This window comes from Hyperoodon ampullatus (genome assembly GCF_949752795.1).
Source record: "Hyperoodon ampullatus genome assembly, chromosome: 15".
Classification (NCBI taxonomy): Eukaryota; Metazoa; Chordata; class Mammalia; order Artiodactyla; family Ziphiidae; genus Hyperoodon; species Hyperoodon ampullatus.
In genome coordinates this window covers 59959248-59985919 of record NC_136928.1, presented here as the reverse complement: position 1 = coordinate 59985919, position 26672 = coordinate 59959248, and the positions used below count along the sequence as shown (strand labels likewise).

At 42.0% G+C, this 26672-nt stretch overlaps 1 protein-coding gene across 2 annotated transcripts in view; it reads left to right on the top strand.

Annotated features, from left to right (window-relative positions):
• The window catches only part of CRIM1 (cysteine rich transmembrane BMP regulator 1), a gene marked incomplete at both ends in the record, with an annotated part of 206790 nt that overhangs the window by 107985 nt on the left and 72133 nt on the right, over window positions 1-26672 (top strand). For both annotated transcript variants that reach the window (XM_079721282.1, XM_079721281.1), the window contains 2 exons: window positions 15232-15353; window positions 25347-25529. In XM_079721282.1, coding sequence (XP_079577408.1) covers window positions 15232-15353; window positions 25347-25529 — 305 coding nt within the window. The remainder of the gene's footprint in view (window positions 1-15231; window positions 15354-25346; window positions 25530-26672) is intronic.

The window sequence follows — 26672 nt, the reverse complement described above, 5'->3', positions numbered from 1 at the left end:
CACAGAGAACATTATATTTGTGGAAGAGGATTAGATTCTCTGTTCCTAACTTTATGATTACACCATTTCTTTCTATGTCTCTTAAAATAAAAAATGGTCTACTGAGTTAAGTTCCCTTTTCTTTGTTTGAGCCTCAGTTTTATTTCCGTCTTGTAAGACATTGACCTTAGAAGACAATTTCTCACTCATACTGTGTCATATTATAACAGCTACAAACGCTGTAATTCCAGGAAAGGAAACAAGAAAAAAGGAAGGATGCCTAACCCTATTGTATCAGAAAGATACATCAGATATACAGCCCATGACCAGAACGAAGGTCATGAATTTTTTTTCCCTTTACCACAACATCTAGATAGTCATACTCTGCTTCAGGTTGAAAATCTAGGATGCTTAGTTCCCATTTCTCCATCCTGATTTCTCTGTGCTCTCAAGAAAATTTGTCTTGTTGGTACTGTATTGTATTACAATAATAGAGTCTTAGCAGATTGCTGCACGATGTTTCTTGTGACTGGATGTAGATATTTAGAAAAGAAGCTTTCCGGGGTTTCAGAATTTATAGCCTGAAATTGACTCATCCCCGCTGAAGCCAGCAGAATGGAATCTTTGGCAGGTTGTCTTTTCCTTTCAGAAGCGCTTGAGTTATATCAAAATTAATCTAACCACAAAGCTACAGTGAGTGAAAACAAGGTGCAGATTTGGAAATGCTCAGTTAAATGGCCAAGACTCATTGAGAACCTCATGGAAGACAGAGAACACTGGGCTTGGTGGTAATGAATAAGATAGGAACAAGGCTTGAAGGAACTCAGTACCTTACAAATATCACCTCCGCCAGTCTCAGAAAAGTCGCAGACCTTTGGAAGGTAATAAGAAGGGAACACAGACACACACAGACACACACACACACACACAATCACTCATGATCATTTTTCATATCCCTCCATATTTGCCTGTAGTTTCAAAGCTTGGAATCTACAGGTATGATTTTACAGAGAAGTCCCATTGTATCCCTCTGCTCCATTAACATCTCTCCACTTTTGAGTCATAGTTTTGGAGGGACAGTGTCAAGACTTTGCTGCTACACCTACACTTGGGTGATTCAGCTTTCCAGAGCTCCCCAGTCAAGTCTTGACTCCAGAGCCTCAGCCTATCATTCTGCTGGTTGACGCCTTTAGGAGGGTGTTGAGGGGCTAGAGGGTGGACGGGAGGGTTACACAAGGGTCAGGAACATGGAGGACAAGACTGTCATCACAGGGCACATCAGCCCAACCAGACACGGATGTCAAAGCCAGAAACTTCCTGCATGTGGCTCAGAAAAGGCAGGTTCCCTTTCAAAGCTCAGGGAGCCCCCCCTTAGTTCTTTGAGATGGTGTTAAGTTCTTTAGATCATCAAATAACAGTTATTGTAGATCCCTGTGCTCTTAACAGTGTGCTAGGTAATTAAGTTGCATGCATCATGCTTATGGAAACTAACCGGTGGAAATTATCCCTGAATATTCATTTTCAAAAGGACTTTATCAAATTAAGAATCTTGTAATGAATTATCATGTCCATCTGTTCCCAAGACCTTGTCTTGAAGAAGACGGCACTTAATAACAGTTCTGGGGTTTTATTGGTAAGCTTAATCTTTTAGTAGACAAATATCTCTAATTCAGTTCACTTTTTGGTTGTTCCCTTTAATTTGAATAATTTATCCAGCTGCTTTTGGGGAATAAATAAAATTAAGTTATCCAATATGTAAAATATGGATTAGCATAGCACAGATTTAAAACATTCCTGACTCTTGACATGCTATCATGGTAGCATTCTCTCTGTTTCTAAACACATGCAGAAAAATTTAGAAATATATTTGAAGTCCTTCTTTCTCAACTAAGAAAAGAACATCTATTCTGTTGCCCTCTGTCACAGTAATTTTTGGCCCAAAAGAGCAAGTCAACTCATGACGAAAAAAGCCAGAGTCTATATTAAACTCTGATGTTTTTAAAACAAAATAATTGTAGGAATTCCATGTTATTATTGGACTTATCCCCAGAATGAAGAACATATGCTTTCCTAGAAGTAAAGCCCTGGCCCACTGGAGATGAACTATCTCCCTAGTAGAGACTTGAATTTGTCAATAATTCACTTCAGATGTGTAAGCCCTGCACTTCCTATACTAGTGCCTTATGTCTTTTGCGTTTCACCATGCATTTGACCAGTGTCTAGTCTTAGTTTATATTTGTTTCAGTCCTGAAACAAAGCTCAGGGCTCTCACTCAGAGGCTTTCAGTTTGATCTGAGTGAGCCCGGCCATCACCAGATGATAAAGACATGGCCTTCTGACTATCGGTCAAAGAGAGTAACTCAGCTAGATTCCATAAGACTTTCAATTAAGTTGGAAAGTGGAATGCACAGCCTGGATAATATTGAACCTCAGAGGGCTTTCCCCACCCACCCTCATTTGAAATCCTCATCATCATGACACAGCTGAACGGGAGAACAGCTCCAGACAGTTCTGCAAAAATGTTTTGTGAAGCTATTTACATAACTAATAAGCAAATCTAACATATTAAAATCCTACCTCTGCTGGAAATGCCAGAAGCAACCCCGAATTTGGTGGACTATATTTTACTCTTCATCTGCACCTTTACATGGGATGTAAGTGATAAGACTCACCACTGTGTAGACACAGAGTGCAGAGGGTTCAGGGTTATATTTGCCCAGCAGATGTTTAACTGCTTGACTGCAACCCTGAAGGTGGAGACAGCTGGTTTCTCTTGGACTTTATGCTCAGTTAGTCTGTTGTGAATGTATCACGCAGACAAGTGCATTTTAAATGAACCTTTCCTGATTTTGCCGTTTTATGTCATGACTCTTATGATAAGATGATGGAGTACTCTGATCTCCATAACTAGATCATGGATTCTTGAAGACTCTTATGACACTTCCTAAGACATTAGATTGTGTACTTTTTTGAGGACAAGGATGCACCTTGTAAGTCTCAGTCTCATCATTGCCTACCACAGTATATGCTTTTGGTTAAATTTATAGATAGCTAAGCTGTGGCAAGTCCTAGCATCAGAATCCCATAAGTGTTTTTAGTCTGTGTGGAGAACAAATATTCGAGTGTTTATCATGTGCTGGATGTTATGCTAACCTTGTAGGAATACAATGTAGACTGATGTCAAGGAGCTTACCGTCTAAAGGAAAGGCATATACATGCCACATCTTCTTTATCCATTCATCTGTCGATGGACACTTAGGTTGCTTTCATGTCCTGGCTATTGTAAATAGTGCTGCGGTGAACATTGCGGTACATGTCTCTTTTTGAATTATGGTTTTCTCAGTGTATATGCCCAGTAGTGGGATTGGTGGGTCGTATGGTAGTCCTATTTTTAGTTTTTTAAGGAACCTCCATACTGTTCTCCATAGTGGCTGTATCAATTTACATTCCCACCAACGGTGCAAGAGGGTTCCCTTTTCTCCACACCCTCTCCAGCATTTATTGTTTGTAGATTTTTTGATGATGGCCATTCTGACCATGTGAGGTGATACCTCATTGTAGTTTTGATTTGCATTTCTCTAATGATTAGTGATGTTGAGCATTCTTTCATGTGTTTGTTGGCAATCTGTATATCTTTGGAGAAAGAAGATGTGGCATATATATACAATGGAATATTACTCAGCCATAAAAAGAAACGAAATTGTGTTATTTGTAGTGAGGTGGATGGACCTAGAGTCTGCCCTACAGAGTGAAGTAAGTCAGAAAGAGAAAAGCAAATACTGTATGCTAACACATATATATGGAATCTAAACAAAAAAAAAAGAATGGTTATGAAGAACCTAGGGGCAGGACAGGAATAAAGACGCAGATGTAGAGAATGGACTTGAGGACACTGGGAGGGGGAAGGGTAAGCTGGGACGAAGTGAGAGAGTGGCATGGACATATATATACTACCAAATATAAAATAGATAGGTAGTGAGAAGCAGCCACATAGCACAGGGAGATCAGCTCGGTGCTTTGTGACAACCTAGAAGGGTGGGATAGGGCGGGTGGGAGGGAGACACAAGAGGGAGGAGATATGGGGATATATGTATATGTATAGCTGATTCACTTTGTTATACAGCAGAAACTAACACACCACTGTACAGCAGTTATACTCCAATAAAGATGTTAAAATAAATAAATAAATAAATAAAGGAAAGGCAAACATGTAGAAAACAATGCAATTTGGAGGGCTACATGCTTTAGAAATAGAAGTGTGCAAAAAACAGTAAGCTCACAGAGCAAAGAGATCCTATTTTGAAAACTGTTGGATTTGACTTTTGAGCTCAGTCTTTGAGAATGAGTCAGAGTTCACCAGATGGAGGAAGAGGAAAGGGCATTCTAGGCTGTTGTGGTCATTGATTTTTAAACTTTTAATGTGTCTTGCAACTTAAAACATTACCACTAGAAAAGGGAACCCTCTTGCACCGTTGGTGGGAATGTAAATTGATACAGCCACTATGGAGAACAGTATGGAGTTTCCTTAAAAAACTAAAAGTAGAACTACCATACAACCCAGCAATCCCACTACTGGGCATATACCCTGAGAAAACCATACTTCAGAAAGAGTCATGTACCACAGTGTTCATTGCAGCACTATTTACAATAGCCAGGACACGGAAGCAACCTAAGTATCCACCGACAGATGAATGGATAAAGAAGATGTGGCACATATATCCAATGGAATATTACTCAGCCATAAAAAGAAACAAAATTGAGTTATTTGTAGTGAGGTGGATGGACCTAGAGTCTGTCATACAGAGTGAAGTCGGAAAGAGAAAAACAAATACCGTATGCTAACACATATATATGGAAAATAAAAAAAAAAAAAGGTTCTGAAGAACCTAGGGGCAGGACAGGAATAAAGATGCAGACGTAGAGAATGGACTTGAGGACATAGGGAGGGGGAGGGGTAAGCTGGGACGAAGTGAGAGAGTAGCAATGACATGTGCACACTACCAAATGTAAAACAGATAGCTAGTGGGAAGCAGCCGCATCGCACAGGGAGATCAGCTCGGTGCTTTGTGTCCACCTAGAGGGGTGGGATAGGGAGGGTGGGAGGGAGACGCAAGAGGGAGGGGATATGGGGATACATGTATACGTATAGCTGACTCACTTTGTTATACAGCAGAAACTTAACATTTTAAAGCAATTATACTCCAAAAAAGATGTTTAAAAAAAAAAAAGGTCAACTACACTTCAGTAAAAAAGAAAAAAAGAAAAAGAAAAAATATTACCACTAATCCTGCCTATCTTTATGATTCAAGAAAAATGGAATTCATGACAGTGTTGGTTTTTTTTCATAGATAATCATCCCTTGGCAAGACTCCATCACTTGTTCAAGATATTTATTACTTTCTTATTGCTTTCAATTAAAGATACTTCTTAGTATGGTATGCAAGGCCCCTTGTAACCCAGCTCTGGCCTGTCTCACTAGCCACGTCTCCTGCACGTTCCCCCACAGTATCCTCCAGTCCCAAATCCCAGCACAGCATATGCTCCTGGTGGCTGAACCATTTGCTCCAACCTAAAACACTATATTCTTTCTTGCCCTGTAGATGTGAGTAGGTTCTTTCCTCTTCCTGGAATGTCTTTCCCTCCATCCCCACTTCCCCTAGTTTGGTGGACACTTCCCATCTGTGCCCACTCACACTCCCCTACTCACACATATACACACAGCATCAGCTCTTTGTGCCTCTAGTTGGCAGAATGATCCTTAGGGATGAATGGAGGTCTTTGGACACGTGAGGGACTCCAGTGTTGAAGAGGTGGAATAGCTACTGCTGAGTGTGTACCCTTTTTTTTTTTTTCTCTCCACCAGTCATCAACAACTTGGGTATTTGCAGTTGGCAGCCTTTGGGCTGAATTTGACCCCAAGACATGTTTTCTTTGATTTGCCTTTTTTTTTTTTTTTTTTTTGCCATCTTTAAATTAGTCATCAGCATTTAAAACCTGGGATGCTTGACGTAAAACTCTGGCTTCTCTTGAGCAGTTGAAAGGTATAGCAACACTGTACATTTCTGCATGGAGTGAGTAGTGAAGCCCCTTCAGAGGGCACAGACCCTCTAGAGTTGTCTGCAACATCCCACTTCCCTTTGAATGAAGACAGGTTTGCCATCTCTGGGTGTAACTGACTTGGGGTTGGTGTTGAGAGACAAGATATGGATGGAGGTTAAAGGGGCAGGAAATTTAGAAGTAGCATGAAGGTGGTGACTCAGGTAAAACGCTATGGGTTTGGGCTGTATTGTTAAGGAGGTACCATCAGGATGAGGCCCACGCTAAGAAGAAAAGGGAGAGATTTGGGAGTAGATGGATCCGGGAGGTTGAAGGGTTGGTGCAGTGGGAGCTTGGGCCTGAGAGACCTGGAAGGAAGGATGAACCGTTGTGCTCAGCGACTAGGATATCTGCCTTGAAATTTGAGATTGCTGTGGCTAGTAAAGTAAGTGGCTGAAGTGGAGGGGCAGCAGGGGTCACTGGATTCCAGAAGATCAAGCGAGGTCAGGATGTTGAAACTGCTTCCTCCACATAGACCCGGAAGCTTCCAGATTATAATGATACATATAAAGTAGCTAACAGGTGTTGAGGGCTTCTGTGTTCCAGGCACTATCCTGGGTACTTTTCACATATCAGTTTATTTAATCCACATAGCAGTCCTGTGAGATATGGGTACTTTAATCAATCACCCTCATCCTACAGGCAGTACAAGTGAGGCTTAGAGGGGGTGATGTGATGCCCAAGGTCATACAGCCCCTAAGTGGCCAGAACTCAAACCTAAGACTGCCGGATGTCAGAGTACATTCTCTGAACCTCCACCCTCGTAGGAAATGGGCAGGAGACAGTCACAGAGAGGAAGGGCCTGCATGAGGGAGGAAAGCAACAGCTTTCCGTGGGCTAGCCCACGGTGGTCAGCTTGGAGACCGTCAGCCTCCCTTCCACCCCAGGTGAAGGGTGAGTGTGGGGAAATTCATGGTCTCACTGTAAGGAAGTAGTGTTTTCAGGCGAGCCAGGTAGGACAGATCTGAGTGGTGTACTCTGTGATGATGTTCAGATGCTGAGAGAGGAAGGGGTGGGGAAGGCAGAGCAGTGGGCGTGGGAGGATGAGTCCCTGGGAAGCAGAGCGATTCTCTGTGGGGATGTGCATTCCCTTGAGGACGGGAGACCAGAGGACCTTGCACTTTGCGCTGATGACAAGGATGAGAGGTCTGGGAATGGACAGCCCACAGGGAGCCCGTGGACGTGTGCTCAGAGTCAGCTCTTTCAGCACCAGCTCAGGCTGCAGGCAGCTCCGAGGAGCTGAAGGAGTGTTAGCCACCCAGGCAGTGGAGGATTTGTCCAGATTTTCAAATAAGAGGTTCAGTCCTGATGTCATTAGTGCTTGTGCATCACGTGCTCCGGGGAGGAGACAGAATAGTCCCCATCCGATTGTGTTCTGGTTTGTGATTATGTATATCTGACACCTCCCTAAACCAGACTTCCTAAACGGAGGGTCAGGACCCCGTGTATCCCCAGCCCTACCCAGCTGAGTGCCTACCACACGCACACACTCGGCAGATAGTTACGGGATCGCTGCATGTTCACCAGCAAGCTGATTCCACGTTCCAAAGCATCCATTTCTAATACGGTCGGTGAATCCAGCCCTGAAATGGAAACACCTGATGCTTCTCTGTTACGAGGTCCCGTCCCCACCAGACCCACTCCTCCTCCTCCGCAGAGTGCCACGTGCCAGTTTCCCCTCCTTCTTGCTTTTCCCGCCTGGGTCTCCATGGGCCTCTCCTGCCCCCCTCTGCGGCCGTCCTGCCCATCACGGGAGCATACGCCAATGTCTTTCCCCCGGGCCTGGGGAGGTGAAGGCAGAGAGCCTACCTGTCCTGGGATGTGGTTGTTATCAGCTTGTTGGGCTGAACTGAGTGTAGTTCAGGATGCCTGCCAGATCCCAGCTCTCACGGTTCAATGGGGGCACGGGCCCTGGGGGTGCTTCCCAGCTGTGTGTCTGTGCCTCTGGCTCCCTTGCGGGAGGGAGTCTCTTGGGAACTGCCCCAACTCTCCTCTTCTTTAAGCAGTCACATGGAGGCGGTAACCGATGTGAAGTGCCCTTGCTTCCTCCTGACCTCACCTGCTTAGTGTGGGGCTTGACTCTGCAGGATGATTTATAGATCTTCCAGGAACCATGCGGGCCCGCTGCCTCTATTTTCTTACAATTTATACCACTTTTCTCTCAAGCTTAGCACCTAAGGATCAGTTTCCTGAGCCACAGGCCAGCCTTGAGGATCCAGCCATAATCATCTGCTCCTTGAGAAAGCTGGGAGGAGGGCAGCTAAAATGACTACGTCATTAAGGGCTTACCGTGGGCTTTATCATTATTGCCAGTACCGCGTAGTAAGAAGTGAAGAGGAATATCTTACCTACTTGCCCTCAATTGATCTGTCCCTATACTGGAGCATATCCTTCAGTTGCTCCCCGCAGAAAAAAGCAAAACATGACAACAGCAACCAAAAACGCAGAGTGAGTTTGCTGTTGTCTCTGAAGGGAAAGTGGTGAAGAACATGGGGTTTCTGGTTTTACAGGTGAAAAGAGGAGCGGGGAGGCTTCTGGAAGGAGGCTCGTGTGATCCTTAGAGCTGGGTCGTGTGCTTGCTGCTGCAACTAAGGCACATGCCTAACTAACCCCCTGGGTGGTGGAAATGTAAGGCATCACAGGAGGAATGAGCAAGAGAAAGGGTGAAGGAGGGTTTGTTACTTAGCAGTAAATCTTACAATGAGGCAGGAGAAACATGGTGGTCCTAAGCAACTTCCATAGGGAGGAGTGCAGTTTTCCATCAGGATAGTTGGACCCTCAGGTGGGAAACCCATTTCTTTTTGGATGTTTTATTTGCAGTCTTCTTTTCTTTTTTAAACTTATACATACCTAGAAAGAGGTAAGAAATTTAATCTGTAGAAAGATAGTTCATCAGATATAATTAAAGTTGAAAATACTTTTTATAGGATAAGAATATGTTTTATGTGTCATTGTAACTTCCTTTGCTGATAGTTTCATTGTTACCCTGTGTGGAATACTAGCAGTACACGTGCTTTGCCCTTTTAATTCCACATTTATTCTTGCGTAAAGGGAGCCTTCCTTCCCACCTGAATAGAGTTGTTGTTGATTTATAGACAGTGATTCTCCCCTTTCAAAGGGCTCAACACTCAGTTTGGATGTGGAATAAATGCAGGGTTGGGAGACATGTTTGCAGGGGCCTCACTGAGTTGTTTTCCCTCCAGGAAGGGGCAGGGAATAAGGATCTGCTTGGGGAAGATGAGGAGTCTGACAATTTGCTGCTTTGCTGAGTGGTGGTGGGAGTGGCAAAGAGGATTCCTCTCCCCACGGTGTCTTCTTCTAACTCCCTATCGTTTAGCATCCTTTACAGTTTCTCTAGTCACTCTGGTGAAGCAAACTGTTGATTCTTCAACTTGTTGAGCATATTGTTTCTTTTCCTGCATTCCCCTCCAAAACAAAACAAAACAAAACAGTGTCAGAGACAAGGCCCATCTTGAGCCGGGCCTGAAGGTTGAGGTGCTTGGTAAGGAGGAGGTGGGTGTGGAAGGGCGAGTTGGTGATGTGCTCCAAGGACGGGGTGCAGGCGAGGAGAAGCCGCAGAAGGGGATGAGCCGGGATCAGACTGTGGCAGTGATGGGAATGACAGTAATGGAATCACAGGATTTTATAGTTTGGAGAAAGCTCATTAAGGTCCAACCATCTTGTATTATGGACAAGAAAACTGAGCATCCCAGAGTTTAAGCGGCTTGCTAGCAGTCATCCATTTTCTGGTGGATGATGGATGGTATTGAATAGTAAATAAAGTTACTGTTTTCTTCACTCTATGTGTTTCTCACTCATAGGCAACTGTATTCAGGCAGGAGCAAGTGCTCCTAATCAAAATGTGCTACTAATTAAAATGATAAAACTAGTTGTACATAGCTTTTTCCAATGGAAAGTGCAAATTAAACTGTGCTGATTGAGACACTGCAGCTTTAGGAGCAAGTTGTTCAGAAAGTGGGTCCCAGGTTCCCTCCAGTGGAGTCTCCTGGAGAGCTTATTATACAGGCAGATTCTGGAGCCCTGCCCCAGACTCTGAGAAACAGTCCTTGACTGTGGTACCCTGGAATCTGCATTCTAAACAAATTCCATAGTCTTTCCCTCCACAGACTGATATTGAAAAGCACTGAACCAATTAGCCGTGAGTTTAAAATTTATAAACATAAAAACTGTAAAAACAATGCATGGCCTAACCTCTGACTTACTAGCCATGAAAAAAAAAGTTTATTCTAGATTATTGTTTGGATGTCTTTATGTCATTCATTTTTTCATTTACAAGACAAATAAGACATGCCCCTGCACTAGGGGAATTTACAGGAGAAACAGTAGGATTTTGACTTCATAGGAGGAACAGGTCCACTCCAAGAGGAGAGAAAACTAATCCTGGTTGCTTTTTTGGTCAGAGAAAGCCTTGTAGGGCGGTGGCCTTAAGGCTGTGTGGAATTCACCTGGGGCAAAAGAGAGGCAGGGATTTGAGGAAGAGTGGGCGCTGAGCTGTGTCACTGAGTGACGGGAGTGGACTCTGCGCTGCGGCACTGAGTGACGGGAGTGGACGCTGCGCTGTGGCGCTGAGTGATGGGAGTGGACGCTGAGCTGCGGCACTGAGTGACAGGAGTGGACACTGAGTGACGGGAGTGGACACTGAGTGACGGGAGTGGACGTTGCGCTGCAGCGCTGAGTGACGGGAGTGGACGCTGCGCTGCAGCTGAGTGACGGGGGTGGACGCTGAGTGACGGGAGTGGACGCTGCGCTGCGGCTGAGTGACGGGAGTGGACGCTGAGTGACGGGAGTGGACACTGCGCTGCAGCGCTGAGTGACGGGAGTGGACACTGCACTGTGGCGCTGAGTGACGGGAGTGGACGCTGCGCTGTGGCACTGAGTGACGGGAGTGGGTGTAGGGGTTCAGTGAATGGCAGATTACCATTGTTACTCACGTGTGCAGGAGCATGTAGAGGGGCCAGTAGAATGTGGAAACTAGAGGAGAAGTAGAGCCTAGACTTGGGAGCACCGTGTAAGCTGTGCTAGGACTCTGGGACTGTCTGTGTAGACCAGGAAACAAACGTCGGGAAGGGAATGCATGAGTGTGCACTGCCTTTGAGCCCGCAGAGCCAGCCAGCGTGGGCCTCCTAAGGAGGGGAGTGCCCTCTAGGGGCTTAGATGATTTTTCTGAGTGCTGTTCGTCTTTGTACTCCGCCACCCACATGCCCACTAAGCTGAATCCATTACCTACTGGAGAGAGAAAAAAAGCTTCACCAACCTACCTGGCTGCAGCTGTGATTACATTATGCAGACATTTATTAGTTTGGTACCTTGACTGATGATTATCTTAATACTGAGGGTAACATTAAAGGCTTGATTTTTCAGGCAAATGGCAAGTACAAGTTGCTTCTTGTTGGAGGTTGAAAAGCCCTTAGCCCACGATTCTGTTTATGTGAACTGACCAAAATAGGTAGGTCCATAGAGAAAGAACGGAGATTCGTGGTTGCCAGGGGCTGGGAGAGGAGAAATGGGAAGTACAGGGTTTCTTTATGAGATGATGAAAATGTTCTAAAATCAGGTAGCGGTGATGGTAGCACAACCCTGTGAATATAAAGACCATTGAATTGTATACTTTAAAAGGGTGAATTTTACAGTATGTGAATTGTATCTCAGTAAAACTGTTATTTCATTTATTTGTTTTCTTTAAAAACCCTTAGCACTTCTGTTCCAGGTGTCCTAAGAGAAGTATGATATTTGGGGTTTCAGAGAGAGGAGCTATTATCTGAGGTTGGCCTGGAAAGACAGATGGTATCTAGACAGACAGCTGGAGATGAGGGCTAGATAAGGAATGTTCAGGAGAGAGTAGGGTGAGCAGTGGAAAGACAGCAAAGGGAGGGCTTGTTTGGAGAACAGAAGGTGACTGTAGCATCAGGGGAATGAAGAGACATACTGCGAGATTGAATTCGAATAAAGATCTGTGGACTTGAGAGTGTTGAATGCTAGGCTGAGAAGTTGATCAGTTAAATGAAGAGTAACTGAAGGTTTTTGACTACAGAAGTACAGGAACTGAGCCATAGGATGGGCGTGGCACGAACTGGGAGAAGGGGAGACTTTGGTGAGAGGAGACCAGGTCGGGACCTGGAAGTTGGAGGAGGGAAGGTTTTAGAAGTGAGGGGTAAGTGTGGACATCGATTTACTCATAATATTAGTCTGTTTCCTCAGCAACTAATCCACATGTTTATTCCATTCCATTGCTTGCTCTTTATCCAGGCATTGGGATAAAGGGTAAGAGGGAGATTGGGAGGAGGGACCAAAAAAAGAATAAGAATGAAGAGAAAAGGTGATGAGGGCAAGATTCTGTTTGAGTGCTTCAGTTGTTCCGTAATTCAGTGACTCACTACCAGAAGACTCTAGGCTCTTCTAGTGGAAAATACAAGATAGGAAACCTTGTTTGATTTTGATTTATTATGTATAGACATAATAAATTTCCTTGGCGAATAAGGGTCCTGATGAGGCCCCCATTTGTTACCTGAGAGTGTGTGTAGACTATCTGTCGAAAAATAACTCACATGAGTTGTATTATGTTGAACTCTGTGAATTTGCTATTTGACTATTTTTGATCTACAAAGAAAGCGGTTTCATGAAGTCTCAACCTAATAGATACTTGCTCAATAGATATTTGATGAGAGCCCAGATTTTAACCTTTTCTGATTCCTTCATAAGTTCCTTCTTTATTAAGGTGCTAACGGTCTTGAACATCTGCTAGTCTCAGGTTCGGGGAAGCTGTGAAGAATCAAAAGGTGGCAGTAAGTAGGGAGGGCTTTCCAAGGGGCTGGTAGAGAAGGGAAAGGAGCTGGGAGCAAGCCTGCCGGCCAAAACCAGGGCATCAGAATCCTTGGATCTTTAGTGTGCAATCATTCTGGGTTTAGAAATAAAAATTCAACCTAAAGGGTTTTCCTTTCCTAAGTAGGTCACTAGGCAGTTGTGCAGTTTTAGATCTTCTGCAACATGCTGGAGACAGCCTGTATGGGTCTCTGAGAAAACAAGAGAGATGTTTAAATGTTGGGAAATAGATCAAATGTAAAAAGCGGTAAAAAAGGCAAACTTAGTCCTGGTTTTCAGGTTGGTGTGATTTCTGTCGGCCCAGCAGAAAGCCTGGCACGCAAGTGTTGAGGAAAGGTCTCTGAAGGGTTGAAAGGCATCAGAGGAGGTATTTATTGGTTGATCGTACGCTCCCTGGTGTTTAACCTAAAGTAATTTCCTAGAACACGTCAGTGGGAGGGAAGGGGAATTCCCAAAGATGTGGAAAAAGGTTAGTCAGCTATTCTTGTAGGATGCTTTCATTGTAATGACATCCAGATATTGCGATCAGGGTGGGGCCTCTCAGTACTCTACCCCCATTAATCTGTAAACTCTGAAGAGTTTAAGTTGTACAGAGTGTCAAGTGCAATAAATGTAAATGAGCTATTGTTACTGTAATGTCACAGGGATATGATCATCTGCTTAAAACTGCAGTGCATAGGCACATAAAAATGAGAGACTGTGGGATAACTTTACCAGGGACTAAAAGCTCAGTTCATATTTACTCAGCTGTAGAAGGTGATTGTCCTGTAGGAATAGAGATTATGAATCAAGAGCTCCCGGCTTTGCTCACACAAAACAGCCAAACATTTATTTTAAACCATAGTCAGAAATACCATTGCAGCAAAACTTTAATTACCTAACACCCTCTTCTCCAATATAATCCGTATATAACCATCTCCCCCCATGGAAGAAGCCTGAGAGGGGATATTCACACCTTTCCAGTGGCTTTAATGGTGTTTGGTGCAAATTTTAACTTAATTCGTTTCCTTTTTAGTTCCACAGTTAACTATAAATGTCATTAAACCTCTAGGCCTGATTATGGAAGTATTTGTGGACAGCAATCATATTTTAATTTATGAAAGATCCAAAGAAAAATAGGAGAACAAAACAATCACATAAGCAGAGGGAAAAAACAGAATTAATGTGCTAATGGTTCTTCCCTGCTGGGAATGTTACCCTCCCCTGATCTTGGCCTCTCTGGTACATAAATACCCACATACTTCCGGCAAGGATGTCTCTTTTTAGGATGTCTTCCTTTCGTTCCTGCCAACCTGGGAACTCCCTTAGTCATCCTCTCTACCCTCTGACCCACACTTCCATTGCCAGGGGAGTCCCAGGGCAGTCTAGCTGCTCCTTCCTTGTATTCCAGTTACATCCTGACACCCTGCTGCCCTGAGCTGCTCATTTCCCGCCTCTTATTTCATTACAACACATCAACATCAGGCAGTTGACAATATCTTTTTCTCCTCTTATATTTACCTGCCTCTTATTTTCCTATGGTCAGGGAAGTTTTGCAGCAGAGTTGAAGTTAAGGGTGAGAGCCAACAGAGGTAGTTTGCATTCAGAGAAATGCACACATGCAGCTTAGAAGATCCAAAACATTAAGACTTTCAGCTTCCAGATAACTGTCACAAACTCCATTTGCTAAAGCTTATGCCCTTTATTTATAAAGCTCCTCGGTCTTCAATCAGAATCTATTTCTTTTATTATACACAATTATAAATTAATTAATGTAGCTCCAGAGGAGGATGCTACTAGACACAATCACAAAGGTTAAAAAAAAAAAAAAAAAAAAAGCCAAAACTAATAACCTGTTAGTTGAAAGAAGAGTCAGAAAATGTGCTGAAAAACACCTAAAGGTCAACACAAACTAAGCAGCAACATAGAATCATTTAACGCAGGAGCATCATTCTGTGTCAGACCATGCAAGCATCACTGATGTCTGGAGTAACAGGATAATGTATGCATGTAAAGATGGCCCTGAGTCATCAAGAAAATGTTTGTTATGCTCAATACCAGTCTGGTTAAGTAAGAAATGAAGTAATGCATTTTAGGAATATTTCTGTCAAAATGGTTAACATTAAATATCTGGGCGTATACTAAGGAGATGAGCCTTAGTTATTTGGAATGCCAATTATGTTAGGACCCGCTCCCCATTCCCCAGCGACACCAGATAAACAGGACAGTGTCATAGAGAGGGGTGAATAGTTTTCCACAGCCACTTTGTTTGTGGTCTCCCGACTTCTATGTTGTTGTTTATTCATGGGGTTTTCCTTCCCTTTTCTTTGGTTTCAGATGCGAGTGTCTCTCTGGCTTATGTGGTTTCCCCGTGTGTGAGGTGGGATCCACTCCCCGCATAGTCTCTCGTGGAGATGGGACACCTGGAAAGTGCTGTGATGTCTTTGAATGTGTTAATGGTACGTGGGGTTTCTCTTGTTCTCAGAGAGTGTACATTTGTGCAGGAGGAGGAGGGAGGGTTCAATCTAGCTGTTTCTGTCTTTTAAAAGGCAGAGAATATACTCAGGGACTTGATGAAACTCAGAAAGAATATTTGTTTAAGATCCCACTAGGCAGTAGAGAAAGTTAGGAAAGAAATCATCATTCCATCCGTTAGACGGAGCATTTTGGAAGTGTAATCGCAGACTGCATGTAGCCATCATATTCTGCTGTGTTTTAGTAGTTCAGAAATTTTAGGATTGTAAGAAAAGGATCATGGAAAATGTGGTCGTATCCCTCCTATCATTCAAGATCTCATTGCATTATTGTCAGAGGTAATCTTTGTAACTAACACCACATTGGAGTGTCCACAATTTGAAAGAGAAAAGACACTGTTCCTCTAGTTTAGCATTTTCCTACTTAGAGGAAACACCTCTGGCCATTACTTGGTCAGTAGTATTGGCCTAGTTGGGGCTGGAACCTTGTGGACCAGAAAAACGATCCTTCAGTCATAAGATTACTTCAGATAGAATCCACCTTTCTCCCTTGGTGTGTGATGACCTGGCATTTACTGAATTTAGATGCTAGAAGGGAGGAGAGCCTAAAACATGTCCCTCCATCAGAATTTTCAGAAGAAAAACAAAGAATAAACTCAAGCAAGTGAAATGTCCGTAATTTTAGAGGACGTTATTTAGTCAACACCTAGACACACAAGGAAAATGATTTTGGATTTGGACAAATATAACAAAATTACGCATATAGAAGCGTCCGTATTTGCCGTCTACAAGAAATCGGGGTTCAGAAGATTTTCTGCCCTCCTCCCAAGTTGCCGCTCCCCCACAAGACAAGGTTATATTAAAGTCCAGCCCTGTTTCACCGAGTCCTGTAGTTTTTAGTCCAGTGGCTGCATATTTTGTTTTGTTTTGTTTTGCTTTGCTTTGAAGAAACACTTGTAGTATGGCTTTGTGGTTAAAAAAGAACATAGATTACAACTAAATGACTTCAGTTTGAAAACTAATTCCTCCACTTAGTAGCTGTGTAACTTTGGGCATCCCTTGGTCTCCCTGGGCCTCAGTTGCCACATCTGTCGAATGGAGTGAATAACAGTAAATTAAATGAGGTTTTATATGTGAAGCACTTGAAATTGTGCCTCAAGAGCAAATAGTCTTTATAATTTTGTGTGCCCACCTCCTGTTCATATCCAAAGATGCTGTTCTGGACATTGCAGGGGGATGGAGAAGGTGAGGGGAGGCTCCTGACTTAAAGACCTTTATAAATACAGGCATGCAGGGAGAGGTGCAGGAAAAGTTCCACGTGCATACATCTCTTCTCAGTGCTTCTCCCCACCCGTATTATTATCCGGCCGGTAGTAATGTCTGTTAACCACCAGCAAATGGCCAAGCCTCTGGTACTGCTGAAGTTAGTTGATTGTAGGTGACATTTTGTGAATATTTAACTTGTGCCATTGAGACAGAAATAGTTGGTCCTTGTCCTGGGCTCCCAGCATCTCAGATGTGCTTCCTTCCAGTATTCATCCCTCTGCATGTCTGTCTCTCATGCTAGAATCTGAACTGCCAGAGAACAGAGAATCTATCCTTGTGTCTGTGTTATTAGCACATCGCCTGCCTCTCAGAGTACACCCAGGTTCTGATGGGTAGTTGGGTGGGTGAGTGAGCAAGTGATCTGATTCATATCATCTTAGTTCCCTCTAGAGTGGCTGTTAATTATCAGCCCATAGAGGGCTTACTTTGTGGGAATTCGCCATCTTTTACTGCCCTACACTTTAATCTTAGGTCTCTTGTCCCCAGGAAATATCACCTCTAGTAATACAGTTTGCCATTGTATCCTCTGGGTGAGGAAGAGGAGTGCCTTTCTTCTTTCCTTGCTTCTTGATTATAGAAACCCAAGTGTCATGACCTTCTCATCAGGACATTAACTTTACATCTCTCCCCAGTGTGATACGGTTTGGACAGCTGATAACTGCCCCCCGCCCCCTCAGTGCCCTTGCCCCCATTTATAGAGCCCTGACTTCAGGAACAGGACTTGCCTTCAGCTGTGCAAAAATGTTGAGATGACAAAGCAGTCACAGGCTTTCTGGTGTTTGCCTCTTTCTTGCCACCATAAATTGGTTGGGTGATCTTTGCTTTATTTCGTGTCCTGCTACAGTGTGTCTATGTCTATATTAGTCATTCAATTGTAGATGAGACTAGAAACTACAGTCCTCTGAGGATTCAAAATCCCACAGAACAGTGTTTATGGAATTCTGTTTCAAAGCCTGTATTTCACTTTTTTTGTCATATACATACACACATACACACACCTCCCCTCCACACATACACATATTCATATGTAAGTGTATGTGTTTGTTTATTTGGCAACTGGTGCCCTGGGAAAATCTTTCTGTTGTCATAAGGTCACCATTAGAGGATATTACATATCAAAAATTCATTATCATTGCCCAGACGAGCAGAGGTTTATTTTATATATACATATTTTTAAAAGCCATATATATATATATATATATATATATGGCTTTTTAAAATATATATATAGAAAGCCTTGCTTATGCACAAAGGCTTTGAGGCAACTTTACACTGAGAACAGATACAATAACATAGTGGTAAAGTATTAATGAGAAAAGAGAATCAGAACCGTAGAGTTGTATGTAAAAGTTGAAAATGAAAAGCAAAAAGAAAGTGCCTACAGGTATGCAGGCCATAGCATCTGTCTATTTAATTGTTGGAGTTAAACGTCAAGTTAGGCCCCCAGCGTCCTGGCCATCAAAGTGAAAAAGGAGATAGAATCAGATCTGCAGTTCTTATTTTTAGAGACAAGAAGCCTGCTGAACAGGGCAACCCTCTGTTCATATGGAAGCTTGAAAAGAGAGCGCTGGATGACACAGTAGATCCTATCCTTAGTTGCTTTAATCCCTTAAATGCGGAAACAGATTTCCTCTGGCTACTCTTCTCAATAAAAAGCAAAAGCAAAATATTAAAATACACCTCAGCGAAGGCAGTTTTCAGAGGTGAGTTTGACACCCGGCTGGAACCTGGGTGCTTAGAGGACTATTTATTGATTTTGAGAAACCCCCAAACATGTAGGAACATGTAGGAATAGATCTGGGAACCCCAGTTCAGGAGACAGTGGATTGCATGTTAACTAACCCCATGTGCAGAAACAGAGATTGCCTGCCAGCACTCGGCTCCTAAGCTGCCATCCAGGTGATCCACATGCTTACGTTATTTTTTTTAAGATAAGCGTTATAGTGAACACAGAAGGTTAAAAAATATTCACAGAGAATTCAAGAACTCTTGAGTTTTGAAAGCATTAGCCTAGATGAATAGATGGAAAGAGGATTGTCCATAAATATTCATTCTCTTTTCTGTTGGGTTTGGTTTTATTTTGGGGGAGAGGATGGGAGAGTTGCCCATCGGATTGTTATGTTCTGTGGCTGAGGGCTGAAAGGAGGACCTGTGAGTTATTGGTTGAATGAGAACCCTGTTGTTTAGAAACCAAAGGAACAGGTGGGTATGATTGAGCTCCTTTTGTGTAAACTTAGAAGACATCAGTATCATCCCCTAGAAGTATGACCTCCACAGCAGTGTTGAATAATCCCAGGTCTTCTTCAAGAAACAGTTCTGTGTCTGCTCCTGCCCATAAGCAAAACTTTTGTCATCAGTCAGCTGGATCTGAGTGATGGCCTCTACTTTTAGATGGACATGTGTTCTCCATTTGGTTACAGTACACCCTATTGCCTTACACTGGCCCAGCTCGCTCGTTTCTAGAGGCATTTGGGTTTGAATAGGGAAGTCATCCACGTACAGAATATGGAAACAGTCATTTGGTTGCTTAGATATGATCAGCTGTCCAATGTGCATGCACAAAAATCCAAACTAGAACGTCATGGTTTGAGTGTTGTAGCCACTAACTGACTCTTCCAGCATCAGACACACTAACACGTCAAATCCGTCAGTCACAGGAGAGCCATACCCAAAGTCAGCTTGCTCCTCATGTAAAATTTGGGCTTAGAAAACTAAGACCTGCAGTTTGTTAAGAAAATTAGTACAAAAACTTCTAATGATAACCCATTGTCTGTTTAGCAATAATACTCAGTAATATTTCTAGGGACATAATGTCTACTTCTACAGTGATGGAGAGAATATGGCACTTTGAAAGAAATATGCCACTCAGTATGCATTTATTGAGCATCTATTGTGTTCCTGGGGTCTTATCAAGCTAATTTTGCTTAACAGTGATACAGTCTTTTGCAGTCCTATTTTGTAAGTATTGTTCCCCTTCCCTTATCCTGAAGTAGTATCTGCCTGGTATTCTCTAGCACACACACCCTGCTTCCCCCCCCATAGAAAAGGTGTTTTCCTCCTTCAGCTCTCTGGAAGCTCATGTACCCTGTCTTTGTGATTACATCAGTTTGTCGCTGATTTATGGAGAAATTTTCAGACATTTCTCTTCTGTCATACAGTTGTCTCTCTTTTGACTTCTTAAGTCTGCCCACTTGCTTCCTATACAGCTTACCCCCAGTGAAAGGAGACCAGAGGCAAGACACTAGCCATTTCCTACTGAGATATTAAAGAGAAAAAGCAACAGAAGTATACCTATTTGGATTTTTTCTCCATTTTCACATTTGATGTGAAGTTCTACATTTTAGTCTTTTCCTTTGCTAAAATTATATACCTATCACCATCTGCCAATCAGTGTAATTTGGCAGGCAGTAGAAGCTATTAACAGTCTATAAGGTTCTTTTTCAGGAGTTTTGGAATATGTTAAAGAGGGAAGAGAGTATTCCAGAACTGAGAAACATAAAATTTAATTGGACAGACACAAAAAACGTGCAGAAATACCTAAAAAGACACTTTTGTGCATCTCAATGCATATGCACTTTTATGCATTGATAAGTACAAGTTACACAGTAAATTATTTTATTTGTAATATTATTCTCTTCTCTGTCCATGGAAAATGTCCTCTTATAGAGGTAGTGGTAAACTCCATAGGGTTCTAAGATTCACATGTATCCCCAGCGGGTGAAGAAGTAATTGGTCATTGCTCCTCAAAGCCCACTGCCAGCCATTTTTATCATGCACCTTTCTGAAGAGCTTCTATAAATTTGTCTCGGCATCAAATAGGGATTTCATTATGTCGTGTGATTTTTTTTTTTTAATCCTAAAGAATCGATTGTGTTTTCAAGGCTGTGTTTTCTGGGACTCTCCATCTCTCTAAATTCCATTCCCTTGCTCTCTGTGCCTTAGCTAGTGAAATGGAACTCTTGTCAATCCCATCCCCTCCCGCTCATGTTTCTGCACAACCCACCGTAAAAGCGAGTTCATCTGGAGCTGCTTTATTCATAACCACAGCCTTCCCTTCTCACTCCTTCAAATCTCACACCAAGATTTGTGGCTTCACCCAGATGGTAGCTGTGGTTGATTAAGGCAAATAAGTATTGATAATTAATATTAATTGGTTTCTAAAATACTTTTTTTTCTTCAGTTTGAATGGAAGCTCAGCATTTTGTTAGAATGCAGTATTTTGCCTCCTTCCACAGCATGCAAATTTGATTGATAAAAAGCACTCCATTTTCTACACTTGAGAACTTGTGGTCCAGCTGCCCAGTTCAGTATGTTAGCTAAAAGTATAATAAATTCTGAGCTGTAATAAGATGATTCTTTCTGACATGAATTTTCTGAAAAAAGAAATAGTATATCCAGCCAACACTAGGGAAGAGGTTCAGACATGCACATTTACTGCCTGTGTAAATATATACACACAGCTCATCTCACACTAGTTATGTGACTTTAGGCAAGTTACCTGATCTCCTTAAATTTCATTTTCCTCATTGAAGAAGTGGCTATTAATATTTGTTCTGTCTTCTTGATAGGATTGTTATAAAATCAAATGAGAAAGTACTTGTTTGTCCAAGTACAAAGCAAATGTAAATATACTCAAATTAAAATGCAGTGAATGTCTCAAATATTTCAAATATCCAAGGTGACATGGAGAAATGACGTTAGGACAGAGGAGCCCATGAGAGCTGTGTGTATCATGAACTGGTTTTTCCCATCTTATTAAACAGGGTGCATTAGCTCAGGAGAACTTTCTTTAGCTTGGAAGTACTTTTATTTTACCAGCTTTATTGAGACACATACCATGCACTTCACCAAGTGAAGTTGCACAATTCACTGTTTTTAATGTATTCACAGAATTGTTTGATCCTCACAATCAATTTTAGAACACTTACGTCAATCCCCCCAAAATTCCCAAACTCATTAACAGTCACTCTCCATTTCCCCCAAACCCTCCAGTACTAGGCAACCACTAATCTACTTTCTGTCTCTATACATGTATCTATTATGGACATTTCATATAAATAGAATCATACAATATGTGGTATTTTTTGACTGGCTTCTTTCACTTAGCATAATGTTCCCCAGGTTCATTTATGTTTTAGTATATATCAGAATTTCATTCCTTTTTTATGGCCAAGAAATATTTCATTACATGGATATACCACATTTTGTTTATTCATACATCAGTTGATAGATGTTTAGGTTTCAGTTTTTTTTGGGTTATTATGAATAGCACTGCTATAAACATTTGTGTACAAGTTTTTATGTGAATAGATGTTTTCATTTCTCTTGGATAAGGTTATACCTGAGAGTAGAATTGCTGGATCCTCCGGTAACTCTGTGTTTCATATACATCCTCACCAGCGATGTATGAGAGTTTCAGTTTCTCCACATCCTTGTCAGCATTTGTTATTATCTATATGTTTTTCATTTTAGCCATCCTAGGATATGAAGTGATGTCTCATTGTGGCTTTGATTTGTATTCCCTTAATAAGTAATGATGTTAAGCATCTTTTCGTCTGCTTCTTGGCCATTTCTGTATCTTATTTGGAGAAATTTCTATTCAAATATTTGCTATTTTTCAATTGGGTTGTTTTTATTGTTGTTCTTTATATATTCTGATACAAGTCCTTTATCAGATATTTACAAATATTTTTTAATCTGTGGGTTATCTTTTTCTTTCTTTATGGTGTTCTTTGAGGCACAAAAGTAGATGAAGTCCAGTTTAACTATTTTTTCTTCTGTTGCTTATGCTTTTGGTGTCGTATCTAAGAAACCATTGCCTAATCACAAAGTCTAAAAGATTTACTCCTGTTATCTTCTAAGAGCTCTATAGTTGTAGCTATTACGTTTAGATCATAGTTCTGTAATTCATTTTGAGTTATTTTTTGTATATGGTATGATAGTGGTCCATTGTTATTCTTTTGCATGTGGATATCCAGTTGCTCCAGCACCGTTTCTTGAAAAGACTATTCTTTCCCTCAATGAATTATCCTGGCACCCCGTTAAAAATCACTAAATATGAGAGTTTGTTCCTGAACTCTTAATCAATTCCACTGAACTGTATATTTATCCTGATGTCAGTACTACAGTGTCTTGATTACTGTAGCATTGTAGTATGTCTTGAAATCAGAAAGTGTGAGTCCTCTAGCTTTGTTCTTCTATTCAAGGTTGTTTTGGTAGTTCTGGGTTCCTCACATTTCCATATGAGTTTTAGGATTGGCTTGTCAGTTTTACAAAAGAACCAAGTAGGATTTTGATAGAGATTGCAATGAAAATATAGATCAATTTGGGGAATATTTTCACCTTAACAATATTATCTTTCAATCCATGAACATGGAATATATTTTCATTTATTTAGGCCTTCTTTACTTTCTTTGAACAATATTTTTTAGTTTTTAAAGTACAAGTTTTGTGCTTCATTTATTAAATTTATTACTAAATATTTTATTCTTTTTAATGCTACTGTGAATGGAATTTTTTTAAACTTCATTTTCAGATTGTTCTTTGCTAGTGTGTAGATATACAATTTATCTGAGTTGCAGTTGTACCCTGAAATCTTGCCAAATTTTTTGTTCACTAGTTTTTTAGTAGATTCTTTAGAACCTTTTAAAATTCAAGATCATGTCATCTGCAAGTAGAGAGAGTTTTCCTACTTACTTTCTCATATGGGTGATTTTTTTTTTTTTAATTTATTTCTTTTGGGGTGTGTTGGGTCTTTGTTGCTGCACGCAGGCTTTCTCTAGTTGCAGCGAGCAGGGGCTACTCTTCCTTGTGGTGCGCAGGCTTCTCATTGTGGTGGCTTCTCGTTGCAGAGCACGGACTCTAGGCACGTGGACTTCAGTAGTTGTGGCTCGTGGGCTCTAGAGCGCAGGCTCAGTAGTTGTGGCACACGGGCTTAGTTGCTCCACGGCATATAGGATCTTCCCGGACCAGGGATCGAACCCATGTCCCCTGCATTGGCAGGCGGATTCTTAACCACTGCCCCACCAGGGAAGCCCATGTGCTTTTTATGTCTTTTTGTTGCCTAAGTGCCCTGGCTGCAGCCTCCAGTACAAAGTTGAATCGAAGTGGTGAGAGTGAACATCGTTGTCTTGTTCCTGATTTAAAGGGGAAAGCATTCACCCTTTCACTATTAAGTATGATGTTAGCTGTGGGTTTTTCATAGATGCCACTTATCAAGCTGCTGTTTAACAACTTCCACTCCTAAGTTATTGAACGTTTTTATCATGAAAGGGTGTTGAATTCTGTCAAATATCTTTTCTATGTCTACTGAGATGATCCTGTGTTTTTTTTCCTTTATTCTATAGACATGCTGTATTACATTAATTGATTTTTGGATGTTAAACCAACCTTGCATTCTTGGAATAAATCCCACTTGGTATATAATCTTTTTTATATGTTGCTGGATTCAGTCAGCTAGTTCTTTTTTTTTTTTTTTTTTGAGGATTTTTTATGTCTGTATTTATAAGAGATAGTTTTCTTTTTCTTGTGATGTCTTTGTCTGGTGGGAGTTCTTTTAAGTCAACCAAAATTAGAGTTAAGAAATGGATTTAGGGAGAGTGTTTTAGGGCAGAGAAACAATTTAAAATCATTGGTGTCATTATGAGAATTGTTAAGTGCAGGGCTTTGAGTCCTTAGCAGAACATAGCCTTGAAACACAATGGAAGGAGTACAAGGTTTTAGTTGAAGAGCTACTGTTTTTTTTTTTTTTTTTTTTTTTTTTTTTTTTTTTGTGGTACGCGGGCCTCTCACTGTCGTGGCCTCTCCCGTTGCGGAGCACAGGCTCCGGACGCGCAGGCTCAGCAGCCATGGCTCACGGGCCCAGCCGCTCCGCGGCATATGGGATCCTCCCAGACCGGGGCACGAACCCGTATCCCCTGCATCGGCAGGCGGACTCTCAACCACTGCGCCACCAGGGAGGCCCCAGAGCTACTGTTTTTGCTTCTACCATTTGCTAAATGTGTGACTTTGAGCAAATTACCCAGGATTTCCTCACTTCTGCACTCAGGATAAGTATTTCTACATCAGACCTTTGTTATTGGGATTAAGTGAGGTAATGCATGTAGAAAGTGTTTTTTTTTAAAGGCCAAGCACTATTATAATTACAGATTATTAAACAGGATAGAAAAAAGAATTTAGGAGAAAACACTGGAGAAACAGAAGAACATAACCTCTTAAAAGGCCTAAATAAATTTTTTGAGGCAGAACAAAACCTAATGTGGAGGCAGGATCATTTACTTGAGGGTAGAGAATGATTTAACAAAACAAACGTTTTGTTTAACAAAAAATCTTTTTAAAGCACAAATCAGAAATGTGTTTCATGGTCACATGGTTACTTTTATTTGGGATAAGGGGACGCCAGTATAGATTTTACTAAGAGGAATTTCGATTCCTTGGTATAATGAGAATAGTGATGTGTTTTATTTATTTTATTCTACTTTACTTTGCATTGCTTTGTTGCTTCTGTTGTAAAAAATTATATTGAGTGTAGTAAATTTCCATCAAATTTTAACCTGCTGTCAGACAGTATTTTCTAGAGGCTGTTTGAAAAATATGAAAGGACACCACTCGGAAATGACTTTGAATCTGCCTTGTTTGTTTTAACTCCTTTAGAAACAAAGCCAGCCTGTGTATTCAACAACGTGGAGTATGGTGATGGGGATATGTTTCGAATGGACAACTGTCGGTTCTGTCGATGCCAAGGGGGTGTTTCCATCTGCTTCACCGCCCAGTGTGGTGAGCTGAACTGCGAGAGATACTATGTGCCCGAAGGGGAGTGCTGCCCTGTGTGTGAAGGTAAGGACAGGTGCCAGTCAGAGAATAAGAAGAGACATGGTTTAGGGACTTAATATCAAAATTGACCTACTTCAGTCTCACTCCAAAATAGAGGAAGATTGAAGAAGTTTCCGTTTTTTGTCACCGTGGTCTACCTTTTAGGACTTCGATAATGCTAGGTAGACTGTGTGAAACTGTCAGTACTTCCCTGAGGGAAGTTACACGCTGGGTGTAGACAGTGGTCACCTGTTTCCACAGATGGACATGAGGTTTCCCGGAGGTGCTTTCTGTTCCTCCTCTGTGGTTCCAGCAGTTCCTTGGCAAGTCCTGGGACTTGCTCTCCATCCTGACATCAGAATTCCACCCACCCTGCTCCCCTCAGATTGCTCAGCCAGGACAGGGCTGCCCTAGTCACTGACCACCTTAGCCAGTCAGCTCAGAGAGGAACCGACCCTGCTTCCTTTCTGATACCCATGCCAGTCCAGGTGAGAGCAGGGCTCCCCGTCCTTTGAAAATGTGTGGTGGTGAGAGTGGGGTCATGGTGTGGCATGGTGGTGACACCAGGGCAAGGCCCAGATGAATGTCCACTGTGGCCCTGGGCAGAAGGATCCCCAGGGCCTGCTTTCTCTTTATTCCCCTTTTACCTTCAAGAAATAATGGGTCCATGTTCCTCCAACAGGCTCGACCCTCCTGTCTCTCCTATGTAGAAATAATAAACATTTCAGAATGATAACTCTGAATATCATATACTATAATCCACACATTTTAAGGATCAGGATAATCAGAAAAGTAGTCACTTGTCTGAGTTTCCAGTGAAGCCAGGAACAGTGAGTGCCAGACTATGGCTCTGGTCTAACTGCACTACACTGTTTCCCCAGAAAGGAGGATCGCGTGAGCTTTCTTGTCCTGCCCGGACCACAGACCTTCAGTCTGGAGTCAGGCACATCCGTCTCATGTCTGACACTCACCCTGCCCTTACCTCCACACGTGAAGTGGGAGGACAGAATTTCATGCCATGTTCCATAACTTTTTCTGTTTTCTAAATCCATTTCTTTTCAATATTTGAGCTGTGTTTACCACATAATACTGAAGATATGAAATTGCTTAGAGTATGCAAACTACATTCCTAACATTGAGCAGTGGTTCATAACAGGGAGGCCATCT